The sequence below is a fragment of the Megalops cyprinoides genome, chromosome 22 (genome assembly GCF_013368585.1).
Source record: "Megalops cyprinoides isolate fMegCyp1 chromosome 22, fMegCyp1.pri, whole genome shotgun sequence".
Classification (NCBI taxonomy): Eukaryota; Metazoa; Chordata; class Actinopteri; order Elopiformes; family Megalopidae; genus Megalops; species Megalops cyprinoides.
Window position 1 is genome coordinate 7,544,490 of NC_050604.1, and position 14,815 is coordinate 7,559,304.

Below are 14,815 nucleotides of genomic sequence, written 5' to 3' on the forward strand. Positions count from 1 at the left end.
AAGGAATGGGCTCATGGATTCAGCAGGGAGGGTGTGTGGTAAACATTCACATCTGTTGGCTTTAAACAAACTCATGTGATTGTGGGCGCTCTTCATTTCCAGACATTCTTTTCAGGAAGTGTTTGCAGGTGTGTGCAGAACAGCACATCCCTGGAAGCTATCTGCCTTAACCATGTAGTCCTGAACAACAGCGATACTCAGTCTGTGATGACAAACTTTGGATCCTGGTCACCGTGGATGACCAATATGTCCTGTATCAGTATAAAATTCTCTGTGTCAGCATCTACCTGGCACTCCTTTTGGGTGCATCTGACTCTATCACTCTGTCATTTTTCTGTCTCGCAGTGACTATGTATTTCACTCTTTGACAATCTCGCTCTGTCACACTATTGGTGTGTATGTCTGTCTTTGTCAGTTCTATTCAATAAACTTTATTAGCATTATTGGAAGGACAAATACATCAGTGTTGCCAAAGCAAAACAAACATTCATACACAGAATGCATAAACAGAAACAAAATGTTTAGCTCTACAAAATGTAGTATCATATTAATGTACCTATTTGTTTAAGTATATGGCCTGTTACCCGTTAAACAGAAACATTTTCTCTTCTCTTTCCCACCTCCCTCTCTCTTTCTCTCCCTCACACAAGGAATCACAATAAAAAGTAGGCTATTATAAGAAGAGTACAGAAATGACCAGTGCTGGTAAACTGAACTATTGTGGTATCCTCCCTCATGCACAGTGCTGATCGCTGGTCCCTTAGGCTGTGACATGTGGTGATATACTGGGCTGTTAGTGGGGCAGTCTGTCTGTGTCTCTCTCACACACATCTGCGCACAGATGAATGCATGTTTTGCTGCTAAGCGGGTACATACGACTCTGCAAAAGCATAGAAGCATAGAATCCGGAGCAGAGAGCTCTCTAATCACCTGCTGGCCGATCAGCGCCTGTGGAGAACTCTGGCCACCACCCAGGCTCCCCCATAAAGAGCAGGTGCTTCCAGCCTGATGGAGGCTAGCCGGCGACGCCTCATGTATATTTAACAAGGCTGTGAAAGCCTCCCGATCGCATCGCACACGCAGAGGGCAGTTGTCTGCCCCTACCTGCCGCCTGTCACTTTCACATCCAGTGTAGTGAAAACAGGAGGTGTTTTGCAGATAACTACATAGAAGGTACATGCACATTCACATGCACATGTTCACTGATAAGTGTGCTCGGACAGTGATGTCAGCCTCCAAGAGGAGTTGAGATAAGAGTTCAGAGTTCCCTGTGCCAGAGAAATGCACCCTTGCTTCTGGTGGGCCGTACATTCTATGCCTATACAGACCACAATGTTTCCATATATATATAATATATTCTTATTTTCAAATGCATATGGTTATTTTTACACAGTGTGGTTTGTAACAGTATTGTAAATATTAAGCATGTATAACATTTATGTACATATCATAGTTAAATGCGTTTTGTCCTTTTACTAAAGTAAAACGTATTCTATTCTATATGAGACTTTCACAGGCCGTTCACATTCAGTGAGTGAGTACAGTCTAGATACAGAAGGAGAGGGCAGAGAAGGAAAGGCCGCAGCATCGTCCCTGAGCTGCAGTCAGCCAGGTCGGCCTGAGACGTGATAGGGTGGCATTCATCTCTCTCAGTCCATCACTGATCCCAGTTCAGCGGGAAGACCCTCCGACTGTCTCCACTGGGCATTCCGTTGCTTGAACCATTTCTGGAAGAGAGGCAGAGGCGAGCAGACTGTTCAGAGGAGACTATGACTCTAATTGAAATGACACCACTACCATGAAGCATGCATTTTTTTCAATCGAGGGGACAGTCTGCCTGGATTGCTGTGGTACTTCCTAGCCTTACTGGAGGTCACAAATATTGAGAAATTGTTTTTTTATTATTATTATTCTTAGACATTTGTTTCATTAATGTCACTGGCTACTTAACTTTTGAACTTTTGATGGTGACACCAGAAAAGGAAAGCTTGGTACACAAACAGGTTTTGTAGAGTTTGAGGTAAGATTACAGGTAACACCTTTTGCTTAGCACATTAAAAAGCAGGCTCTCACTGATCAAAAAGATAAATCACAACATACAGACAGATATGATAATATATTCCTATATGTAAATATCCTAAAGGAAGGAGACAAAAACTAATAAAATAATAGAGACAAATTCTGAACAGATCACAGGAGCGTAATTCAGTCTATGCTTATATTAGGTGAAAAAAGCCTGTTGTTTGATCATTTCTAGGTTTTCATAAATGTTCTTTCCAGAAATGTCTTTTCCCACAGGCAAACAGTTGCTTCTAATCTACTGGAGATGTCTAACGCATAAAATGTGCTGTACTGTATTCATATAACCATAAAATATGAAGCATATGAAGCATAATCAAATACCTGCATAACCATATCAGGACTAATCAAATCAGCCAGCTTACAGTTTTAACATTATCCATTCATACAACTGGGTGTTTACAAAGGCAGTTTGAGCTTATCCATGGGTGCAACAGCAGTGGCCTCCCTGGGAATGGCCTACCACTAACTTGACCCCCCACCAGCCTTTGGGCTGTTAACCTCAACCATTACACCACACTGCTGCTATACACTCTGCTATTGGCCATTTAAGTCAAACCTACAGGTCATAATAACTGTACAACAAAGTAACCATATCGCTTCCTTTTAGCATAATTGTGCATTGCAGCCTTCCATGAATAGTGATGGAAAATACAGATAAAATACTTGTGATGTAATCTTGGTTTACAGTACATTGACATGCCTATTCTGAAAGAGGCAGGTAATGCAAACCATTTTCTGCATGTCGTGTTGTATGGAAATGAGGCATTCCTGTTCCACCCTTAAAAGTCATCTGGGGTGTGTGTATGAGAAAATCAAAATCCATGAAAAGTGTTAGACATACAGTGGCCAGCGTGTCTGAACCGCCTTTTCAGGGCCGGTTTATGTATGCTTGGAATGTCCAACTAAACACTTTCCCTCGATCTTGCCTTCAAACAAGCATTTGCTTCTTCGAGTCAAATGACCTCCAATTAGATCTACATAATAAGTGGTAATTGTGAGGAAAACTGCGAGTGGTTTTTCATGCAACGCCCAGCTGTGTGATCCAGACGTCCTTGCACAAGTGTGCATTCTTCCCTGTGGTCTGAAAGCAATGAAATGATTTGCTGTTGTGCCAATATCCTTCCTGCAATACAACTGCGAGCTGGTTCATGCTGTCAAAGGGCAGGCTGCACCGATGCCACAGTTTACAGACAAAAGTTGTGAAACTTCGTGAAACCACATCAGTAACAGACAGCACTGCCAGCGGTGTTTCCAGACATTATGGTCTGTTGCAAACCACACAGGGCACATTTGAAAAATATGTACTATGAAAAAGCAGATGCCTGATGTCCTTTCTTTGGGCTTTACTCCTAGTAACAAGTATGACAGATTATTATTTTTCATATTTTACATTTCATTAAATACTTTGAAGGTCAGGACAAAAGCGATGTTTTTGAGGTCACTTGTTTTAATAGAAGACCATGTAGGCCTAGACATGTTTTTGCAGGACACCATTTGGGAGTATTTACACAGTGTATTCACACAGTGAGGGTCCACTCCTTTGTGCTCTTGTATTATATCTCCTAAGCTCATGTCATGCCGAGCAACAGTGCGGTGCAGTGGTGAGAACCTGGGCCAGTTACATTTCCAGGTGGGCCTTTTGTATGCTCAGTAAATATGCAGCCATGTAAATGCATATAAGTTGGTTTGGATATGTATCTGTCTGGTACACTAATGTAATGAGGCACTGTAGCCTATACTGTTGGTCATAGCCATTTCTGAGCTGAGCGTGAACTCTACAGAGCACGAGCAGTCAGCTGCAGTGATCCCCAGAGAGAGGCCTGCTTCCTCAGAAGGACAGCACCCTTTAGAAACCTTCTCACATTGATCCTGAGACAGCCTGCAAATGGAAACCATGACAACAGGCACTACACCTCCAAACAAGCCTCGCTGTGGTTGGACAGCGCAGCCTGCCAGCTGGCTGAGTTAAAACAGCATACTGTGAATGCCCACAGGGATGAGTGAGGGTAGAGCCCCCCCTGTGAAGCTGTTCCTGTCACAGCTCACATCTTCACTAATACAGAAACAAGGGGCAAAAAAGAATCAGCTTCAAACAAAGCCAGTCTGACTCTCCCTTTACTTTGGATATTCAACTAAGGTATTCAGTCTAACCTTAAATGCAGTTTAGTTATTCACAAGAAAATATTTTAGGAAAGATATGTTTTCCGTGGGTTTTAAAAATGTATTTTGATCATCTGCATTATTTCCAAGCTGATAAATACTGTGTAAGTTAAAGGCCCTAGGATTCGTTCACGATAAAGGCGGAGGACGGAGGAGACTTTGTGCTGGTTAATACCCACCTTTGTAAATTTACAATGGAAATTTTTATTTTTCCTTGTGACTGAGCAAGCACATGGGCAGGAAGAACTGGTTTATGCTTGGCCTTTGGGAAGAATATGTCATCACTTGGTTTGCATTTTTGTAGCCAACCATCCTACTCTGAAGTATGCAAGTACTGTCACATTAAAAAAAACACTTGCTCAAGGATATGGGAGGGGTCAGACACGGCAGCCCCTTAATGCATCCATGGACAAAATGAACACAAAATCAGATATAATGTTCTTAAAAAGACACAGCATATTGAATGTGTCTTTTGTACAGGAAATGTTTTAAATAGAATCATGATTAATATGTTTTGGTCATGAATGTAAAGTTGAAGCAGAGTCTGCACAGTGTAACATAAACTCCACCTATCCATTTATGGCATATTTATACACTGCGCCACTGAATGAAAACCACAGCATCCTTCTCTAACTGCTAACAGGGGCAGAGAGTGAGGCGTGTAGCTCACTAGACAAAACGAGGACTTCTTTAGCGATTCACAGTCACACAATGCTGTGAGGGTGCTTGCATTTATCCATAAAATCCAAATCCTACTGTGCCCAAAAAACAGTTTTTGTCTGGACCCCACATAGAGGCTCATTATCTGTTAATCAACGAGTTCGTAGCTGGAGGTCCAATGGCATGCATGCACGCATGGCATGTCATCATGTAGAACTGGCATTACCTAACTAGTGAAACGCTGTCCTTTTCTACGCGGGTAGGTTAATTGGTGCACTTTGGAATTCCGCTGGACTTCCGGGTGCATGACATGTGATTCACACAATGAAAAGAGCGTGTGTTATACAAAAACCACACAGCGCTGGCAGGGTGAAATCTGAAACGAACGGAGAAGAAAACGGCTTTCAAACCTGCAGCAGAAATCAGGACAGGACGCGGTTGAGCCACCCGCAAACAACACTTGCGAGCGGAGCAGCGATCATAGCACGCGAGACTGTGGTGACAGCGGTGACAAAACAGCGAAAACAAGCGAAGTACTTCAAGTGTCAACTACAGATTTTAGTGACAACAGGCATACTTCTAGATATCTCTAGTTCGTTCTGTGCAGCCATAAATACGAACTCTTTACTCCGATCCGTTTTTTTTTTTAGGAAATGCAGACCACTGTTTAAGCTATCAGACGTGTCATATCAAATAAATGTCTCTACTGAATGCAGTTAACGGTTAATATCGGTACATAGTGGCACTACTAAATGCGTATTTAGCGGTTTCTACCGGACATTGTAACAACGTTGGATCGTGATGTGTGTTTGAAAGAAACTTTGACCGTCTGAGAATTTTTCCATTTTTGACATAAGTAGCTACATGTGTTTAGACTCTAAAAACATTTATCTTCTCAAAACAGACAAGGTAGAGGGTGCATAAAATCTTCCAATTGTGTTGTGTTGTATTCAAATGTGTTTCTATCTGTAAACTACATAATTGATAATGCGTCGAGATAATTTGTAATGTTGCTGGTTGATGTTGGCAGTTTCTACTGTACGCGCGCTTCCAAGGCTAAGTTGTGACCGCAGCAATCCAGTGTGCTTGCTTTGAAATGCTATTATTTTTCGACGAACAACTAAAGCAAATGTTTACTCCAGTAATGTACTCACTGCTGTGTCCTCCTCGGACAGACCGCACTCGGCGGCGATCAGCATGAGAGTGGTCTCGTCCGGATGCTTGCTGACTTTCATGAAGTTCTCCTCCAGAAGTTTAATCTGGTCCTCGGCGAGCTCCAAGCCTTCAGCAGCATCTGCGTTTCCCCCGTTCGAAGCCATTTCAAGCTGTTTCCCTCTAAAATTTCAGAGATTTTTCAGGTTATTACGGGCGCTTCAGAGTACTTCTGAGTCGAAGTTGAATTTCACGCACAAATGATGCTTTGCCTTGCAGGGAACGCCAACGACAGTTAGCAAATAAAATTAGACGAACAGGCACTTTTTAGCAATTACAGCTATTTGCAATTTGCTGACTAAACAAAAGACGCGCTGTACTCCAGTGCTTGAACCGTGTGAATGAACACAGAACAGCCAACATGCAGCTAGGAATTCAACGTTTAACAGACCCTCCCCTTCAAGCCAGCTTCCTTCAACGAATCAAAAAATACAGCAAGTCAGGCACTGGCAAAAAAAAGAAGACGAAGAAATAACATACAATATTATGAACCGTGAAGGGTCGCCTTTCCAGTTGCATAACGTTATGCCTCTCTCTGAAGCGCTGTGGGTTGTTAAATATATACCAGGTGACGTCAGTCAGTCACGATGCCACCAGCGCTGCTAGTTGATACACCTGTAGAACCCGCTTTCACAGGTATGTCGCATCACCGCGTTCACAAACAAGTCCGCTTGTGTGGTCAGAATGTGCCCTACTCCGCTACCACCAAGGACATTTTAAAGATTCAAGAGGGATGTGTTTAGTTGAACTGAATAATTGATTGGCATGCTGCAAGTGAGAAAACCAACAACAAATAATAGCCCAGGTTCTACAAAAAGGATTAAGATGTTTGTAGAATTACTTATGGCTTTTTTCTGCACTAATTTTTTTTATTTATTTATTTTTTTTCCAGAACTGCCCCTTAGAGGCTTGTTCCCATGTTAAGCCCTTGTCTTGTCCCCCAGCTTTTAATTACTTTGGCTAGCTCTGTGAGGTCAACGTCCGTGAGTCATGTTGATTTTCTCACGAACATATTATAAATGCTGCCAAACACTTGTTTACATCTTTGGTTATTACTCTTGTTTGATGCTGTTTTATATCTAGAGCACTAATACAATCATGAAAACAGTCCCCACCTCAGCACTGAAGTCATTTCGGGAAAACATAACTGGAAAAATAGCATTGTTATGAAGCACAAATAATAGTGCTGTTATAGTGTTGATAGTTAAGTCATATTTTTGGCAGTGTTGATAAATGGTGTATTACTATGTCATGGTAATGAAACATTTTATCCACTGCATGTCATTAAAGATGTGGAATACTCATGGCCATAACATATCAAAAAGTATGAAAAACAAGAATTCCTGAGGCCAAAAAGATGATAGCACCACTTAGATTACATCATTTAGATAACACATTCCATTTTTCTGTGATGGGGGTTATTTTATAAGGGGCACTTTCAAATTTAATTACCAATATTTTCCACTGTGTTTCGCCAAACCCATAAGACAAACCATCATCTGGCATATTTTGTTCTGACAAACACATTAAGGTCAATGGACAACATTGAACAAATATCATTCTGCCCCATTAAGAATGCTTAATTTAGGGGTGTTGACAAAGTTCAATCAATATACCAAGGTTCTTTAGCAGTGAAGGCCTTCTAGCAGAGACCTTCAAATACAAAAGGTCTGTAATAAGTAGCAAGAACAAAAAGACTGTATAATGAATAGAATTGATGTTATGGTGCATCTGCATGTGACCACACACATTAAAATGAATCAGGCATGGTGACATCATTGCTCTACACAGGAAAGCAGATGCATAGACAATACTTTTGTGCAGGATGGTACCGTTATTTATTGTTATTATTTTTCTCTAGATGTCCCCATCCTGGGAGACCTCCAGATCTTGCACCTGAGAAGCTGTCCCATTTTCACAACCACATGTTTACAGATGGAATTCAATGCCTCACTCAAGGGTACAGCACCACTTGGATTCAACCCTGCAACCTACTGTCAACAAGTCGAGGTCCTTCACCTCTGCTATGCACTGCCACCCAGTCAAATGTCATCGGGGGTAATAGGGCAATTAAGACAAATAAAGGAAGAACGAGACGAGACCAAACACACCAGATCCACCCCCATAATGGAAAGCTGATTTACAGGTTGTCCTGGTGTATAGATTAATGGTTATGTTCCCTTTGGAAACCCTAGGGGAGCTAACCAAAACAGTCCTCCCCATCCTTGCCTCAGAGTGGCAGCGGCCGGTCAGCCTTTTCGAGGAGGCGGCTGATCACGCGGGTCTTACATAAGTCCTGGCCGGTCCCCGGGGAAGCGGGAAAACATCTGGAATTCATACGGGCCTGGAAGAGAGGAAAGGGGGCTCCATGTGCGCGGCACTGATCTGGGGCCTGTCGAAAGGGCATCACCACGCCCTCGCCTCGTTCCTGGAGCCTGCCGCCTACCTCTCCATGAAGGGGGCATTGAGTCGGGGGAGAGACAAAGGGATTGCACAGCTCACCTAAAGAGCAAAAAAAAAAAAGCCATTTCCTGAGAGCGTAAAATCAACCTGGGAACTGGGAGGGTGGGTGGGTGTGAGGGGCGGGTCCAGCACTGCACGGGGCTGAGAGGAAGGGGTATGTGTGTGTGTGTGTGTGTGCACATCAGGGGGGCTCTTAAAAGCAGAGCCAGGATGGCAGGATGCTTTTCGTAAGGGTCAGAATGACTCCCTGGTCCTCGTGGGACATACAAGCCAGGTCAAACAGGTCGAGTCACAGCAGGCTGTCCCCATAAGATACTCCATTTGTGAGAGGATTCAGCAGAGCAGTTTGGAGCTCGAAGTATCCCTGTGTAGGTAAGTAACATTGCTCAGGAATGCTGCTGAGCTGCTGCTTTGGCAGCATCTTTTCAAAAGGCACCCAGAGTTCTCTGGCAAAAATGTCAACCTCACTGTGATCATTTAACAGATGTATCTAATCAAAGGGTAACTTGTTTATTTCCCTGCAGAAACTCATCTTAAGAAGCTTGAATTAAACTCAAGGGAAGTGTTTGTTTGAAAATACCAGGCAGAAGAGGATGGTCCTTCCAAGATAAATGTTTTGTAAATTAAACCAACCAACAACAGTAATAATAGTAATAGTAATAATCATCATCAGAATAGTAATAATAATCATCATAAATCTCCTGTTTGAAGCTCTACTTGGAGTGGCAGTTCCCTCATTTTGAGAATCAAGCAAAATTCTCAAGATAATGAGTTTAATATGTAATCTGTAACATATATCCCTCTGTTTTTAGAGACATGTTTTTGACCTTCACACCCCCTGGAGTGGCCCCATCCTATAGCTACTCTCTGTGTGCTTGAAGGTCAAAGGTCGCAGCTATTGAAGAGGGAACGCTCATCAAAACAAACCCTCCTGTCTTGTTTTTTTTATGAATTTATTTACATTTTTTGGTAAAAGATCTTTCTAGAATTGCAATAAGCTTTTGGACAGCTGAATAAATACCATGTTTCACTCTCCCCCTTTAAATCTAAGTGCTAGACTTCTCACAGGGGGGTGATGAGAAACTGAATAGCGTTTATGACGCTGCTGCAGGGAGTATGTGGAGAAGAAAAAAAAAGATGGACGTCCGTGTACATCTACTGTATGGGAAGCCTCCCGGTGCCAATGAACACAAACCCTACCTACTGTGTGCGGAAAGAACAGGCCAGTTAATCTTTCATAAAGCCCCACCGAAAGCAAAACACCTTCCACAGTTAAAATGACACGCTTTCGAGACTTATGGTTGGTGAAAAGTGGCGTGGTCTACGCATCGTATGACCGAACAACAAAGCCGAGTTGCGTGTTTTATTTTTGAACGTTCCCAGAGAATGACAAAAAAAAAAATCTTTGTTATGGTTCCTATGTTACATAATGCCCCATGGTATGCAGACCATAGAACCAAAAGAATTCATGTCCATAAAACAGTTGTGAAACGGAGCAGAAAGTCTGTGTATAAAGCACAGATGACGGTCTCAAGACCGAAACAAAAGCACATTGATTTTTCTGCACCCATACCTTATCTTTCTCCCTTTTTATTATTCTTAGACCCATGCAGTTCATTTTTTTGTATAAGTTCATGCAATATTTTTCCCCAGCTTTGCTAGTTCATTTCACTTTGCTTTGTTGAGTGTGAGTCCTGGTGATATGGCTCACACAAAGAATAAGTCACAGTAGTAAGACAGAACAGCTTATCTACTTTTTAGGGGATCACAGGAGATACCCAACTACATTCTGGAAATCCCAAATATGTTCCAACCCTTGATGAAGAAATATGCAGTCATGCATTTACAGTGTAAGACAGGGAATGCTAGTTTAAGCAGGGAAACTATTTACATATACAACCATATGCACATGATGATCAATGTGTACTGTAGAGCTGGCAGGCAGTGTGCATGTGTGTTTGCATGGGTGTGTGTGTGTGTGTGTGTGTGTGTGTGTGTGTGTGTGTGTGTGTGTGTGTATGTGTGTGTGTGTTAAATATAGACAGTCAACAGTGGTGTGTTTGTTGAGCACTGCTGTCCTGGGAAATAGCATGGAACACCTCATTGACAAGTACTTAAGAGCCTGGGATTTAGGGAGAAGGTCAAGGCAGCCCAAACTGCCCTTGAGCTGCCACTGAAAGCTAAAAGGCTTGTTTGTGTGTAACAGTGTGTGTGTGTGTGTGTGTGTGCATGAGATAGAGAGAGACAGAGAGAGGGAGTTAGTCTGAAATGTTTTTAGAACCATACCCTGTTGACCATTTTGTTCAATGTGCCCCCTTAGCTTTGCATGCAGGTTATGTGATTATGCTTATCATTGCAAAGGCAATTGTGGCTCAGCGTTTGATTTCAGCTGACTCCAGGTGAATGCTGTCAAAAAACAAGGTCTGTGGCGTTGTCTTGTAGGTGGTATTCCTTCAACCAACCTTTGTGATCACACTCTCTCTCTCTGTCTCTCTCTCTCTCCCTCTCACACACACACACACACACACACACACATACACACACACACATTGGTCATCATTTTCTTGCAGTACTCATGTTTAACTGCTCTGTCGGCTGTTGTGACTGCCAAGTACTTAATAATTAATGTGCGCTGCAGCAATTTCCTCACAATACAGAGTGAATACTTTTGGAAAGATGACCAAAAGTACTTAATTATTCATACAAAACAAAGGCAATTTCCATCATACCCAAAGCCTGCCTGTAGGTTAGAGGTACACTTACTGCAATTGGTGCAAAGGGAAGCAAAAACATTCGTGTGCGGTAGGCCTTGAAGCTGTAGGCCTTCAGGATATGGCTGAGCTAGAAATGCAGCATTCTGAAAGCTGACACATCGGCATTGAGCCTGGGACCTGCAGTGCAATGATGTTCCCAACCAGACAGGATCAATATGAGGGCCCATCAAGTTTGGTGTAGCCTCCCCAGGCATAACTCTTGTCTTAGTGACACATCCAAACTGGGCCCCTCATTTTCATAGCCATGAGATCCCATTTGCATTGTGCAAATGCTTTCCTAAAATGGAGACAAGGCAACAACATAGAGGGTAAACAGATTTTGTTGCATGGACCAAAGAGTTAAAGTTTGTTTGACTCTTTATTGTCTCCACGCCTACACATGAATAGATTTCTATGTGAATCTGAAGATAAAACTACCAAAACTGAAAACAGGTTTAGTTGATCATAACTTATAATTCTTGGGACTGGCAGGATTAAAACTGCTTCTCAAAAATCAGAAACAAAGTCCACCCCTCCTGGTCATAACCATGCCAACCCAATTCATTTACAGATACCAAGCTCCAGATCTTCATGTTTCATGATTTTCTACATGATTATTAAACACTATTTTCTACTAGCTACATACACAAAATATCACAAAACTGCACAATCCAATTCAATGTGTAATGTATGGATTTGTTGAAAAACCATAGACCTTTTTATTCAAAAGCTTGTAAAGACCTATTTTTGTATATACAGATAGAGCTGTAATGGTCTGACACACATTGCTTTGCTGGCAATGTTCTGCCCGCTAGCAATTCTCTTGAACAGCATTCTTTCAATTGGAGTACAACAGTGGCTCCACTGACTGTGCATTGGGCAGTCATACGTACTAAGGATGGTCCTGAATTGTGCTGGTGCCAACTTGAATTGAACTGAATACTGTTGGATCCTGTGCTATACTCGTCCACAGAACCCTTAAATAGGAATATTGTTGCTACTCTTATGTTTTGTGTTGGACATTGTTATATGTGATTCTTTGGGTACTTTTTTTGTCGTTTAATGAGGAATGTCCTTCCACAACTTGAACAGAAAATGAGACAGGTGAAGGTAATTGCTATATGTTTATGATAACCACTATACATTTAGTGTTACAATAAACAGTCTACCCATATTGTCTTATGCAAACCTAAATATCAACAATGTATGTGATATGTAATTCACTGCTTATGATGCCATTTGATAAGTTGGTGACTGACACATAACAATGCTAGGACAATAGGTGTCCATGATTCTACTCCTCTTATATGTCTAGTTTTGTTGTGGGGTGTGCAACACTTCACTTATGTAGCATGTGCACACTAATTCTCACAGCACTGTGTAATGGCCTGACACGTATTCTGTCTTGAGCAGTTGTGTTCTGCATGTACCGTCTTTTCCGGGACTGTCTCAGATGCACTTTCTAAGCCACTCTAGATGAGTTTATGACAAAACGTTGTGTATAAAATACATGTCTGTACACCTTTCTAAGTAATTGCGACACATATTTCGGTGAAGGCACTCCTGCGCCCCCTAGTGAGGAAATTTAAACTGTATTCTGAGTGGGGAGTTTTCGACTGCAAGCTACAGGTGGGTCTTTTCAAAGAGTGGGCAGGGGAAGAATGTTGAGGGTTTCCTATCTAACGATACAGGGTGGTCTAGTGACGCAGAGTGAATGTTTTTCATGGTAATATGTTATTAGCTGGAGAGCTGATGCATTTTGATGTAGATCCCCTCTAATGTTATCCTAGCGCTCGAGCTGGGTCAGGTTACGGCTGGTGGGATTCTGTAAGCATGGCAATAATAATACAAGAGGGCTAAGGGTTTTCATTAAAATTATATAACGGTCTTAGGGATCATCACATTTGCTAAGTTAGTTTGCTAGGTTAACTTTTGCCACTAGCGTCTCTCATTTCAAATGTGTTTGTTGTGGTGATGGAAAATCCTCGGCAGCAACGTGATGAAAATTGTGACATCATAGGGGTCTTCAAAGAATTCCTGCAAGTGTTAGCTGCAAACGTTCATTTAGCAAAAAAGAAAACGTTCACTGGACGCTACTTTATCAGAGAGTGGTGCACACCTGAAACTTAAGACGAACAAGGTTGCAGCTTTGGTGCAGCTTCTGATCTAAACTAGCAGAATGAACCGTGGCAAGCGCAGTAGGAGCGGGCGGGCGGTAAGTGAATTATGCGCGTTCCTTCGCGTAACGGGTGTCACTTAGTTGTCAGCCGAGCGTTTCACGGTGGTGTTTTTCCCAAATTAAATGATTTTATGGCTGAATGTCGGGGTCGTACAGCATCCCGAACACCCCCCACTATAAATTTACGGGAATATGAACATTGTGGTCCCTAAAGGTGTAAGACTTCCGATTTTATCTCATTACTTTCGATGACAAAGTTGGACGCTTTCGTCATTTCTGAACTTTAACATGCCTAACATTTTGAGTGTAAACTGAGCTGCGTTCCTGCCTCCTGTTGAGGTGCTATAAATATCCAGTTGGAGCTGGACAGGAAAACAAAAACAACGAACAAATCAGAAAAAAAAAAGTTCAGAGAAAAAATGCCTACAGCACTCACAAGAGACTTGACAGGAATCGCCCCATAATGCATTATTGCGAAGAATGTAAAAGGACGCGTGAAGAAGGGGCCAGCGCCAGCGACTATTATGGAATGAGACTGTGTTTTCTCCAGACCTAGAAATGTTGCCTGTTAGTGTGGGAGACACGTGACTGAATCTCACTTGCTTTGCGGTCTTCCCCATTCTGTGCCTCCTCCCAGATTGCTGTAGGCCAGAGGCACAGGAGGATCTCAGTTACGCTGACAGCGAAAGAGGAGACCGTCCGCTCCCTGCTGAGGGACAAGAGGAGGGAGGAGGAAAGAGAGAGGGAGGTGGTGACCGTGAGGAGGGAGAAGGAGGAGCTGGAGAGAGAGCTGGAGAGGAGTCACCGGGAGGTCGACGACTGGGTGAACTTGATGAAAACAGTGGAGTCGGAAATGGAGAAGATGATAGCAGAGTGGAGGAGGGAGAAGAGGGAGTGGAGGAGGAAGAACCAGGAGCTGGAAGAGAGGACGAAAGAGAGGGAGGACATGGGGAAGGAGATGGCAAGGCTGCAGGAGGAGAAGGAGGAGGTTGAGAGGGAGATGGAGGCGTGCAAGGCGGAGGCCCAGGAGCTGTCAAGCCTGATAGAGCTGGTGGAGGCGGAGATGGGGTCGATCTCTGAAGACTGGACGAGAGATCAGAAAGAGCTGCAGGGGTTGATTAAGCAGTTAGAGGAGAGCAAGAAAAGACAAGGGGCAGAAATGGAAGAGGAGAGGGCGAGGCTGGTGAAGGAGGTGACGGAGAGGGTCCAGGGTGAGATGGAGAGGACGAGGCAAGAGAGCGAGGAAACAGAGAGATGGGCGAGTGATGCAGGGGAGGTGGCGGAAGAGGTGGAGAGGATGAAGGCG

General features: G+C 42.9%; 1 protein-coding gene across 2 annotated transcripts; it reads right to left on the reverse strand.

Annotated features, from left to right (window-relative positions):
- Positions 1-213: 213 nt before the first annotated feature.
- Positions 214-6,656, reverse strand: hopx (HOP homeobox). 2 transcript variants are annotated; one of them, XM_036517148.1, is made up of 3 exons: positions 6,595-6,656; positions 6,057-6,237; positions 214-1,727 (listed from the first exon to the last, which is right to left on the reverse strand). In XM_036517148.1, exons 2-3 carry the CDS (start codon positions 6,219-6,221, stop codon positions 1,650-1,652), a joined length of 243 nt encoding a protein of 80 aa, XP_036373041.1. In that variant the 5' UTR covers positions 6,222-6,237; positions 6,595-6,656; the 3' UTR covers positions 214-1,649. The 2 variants fall into 2 exon arrangements, with proteins under 2 accessions (XP_036373041.1, XP_036373042.1); XM_036517149.1 differs by lacking the exon at positions 6,595-6,656 and having other exon boundaries at positions 6,057-6,499.
- Between the last annotated feature and the right edge of the window lie 8,159 nt (positions 6,657-14,815).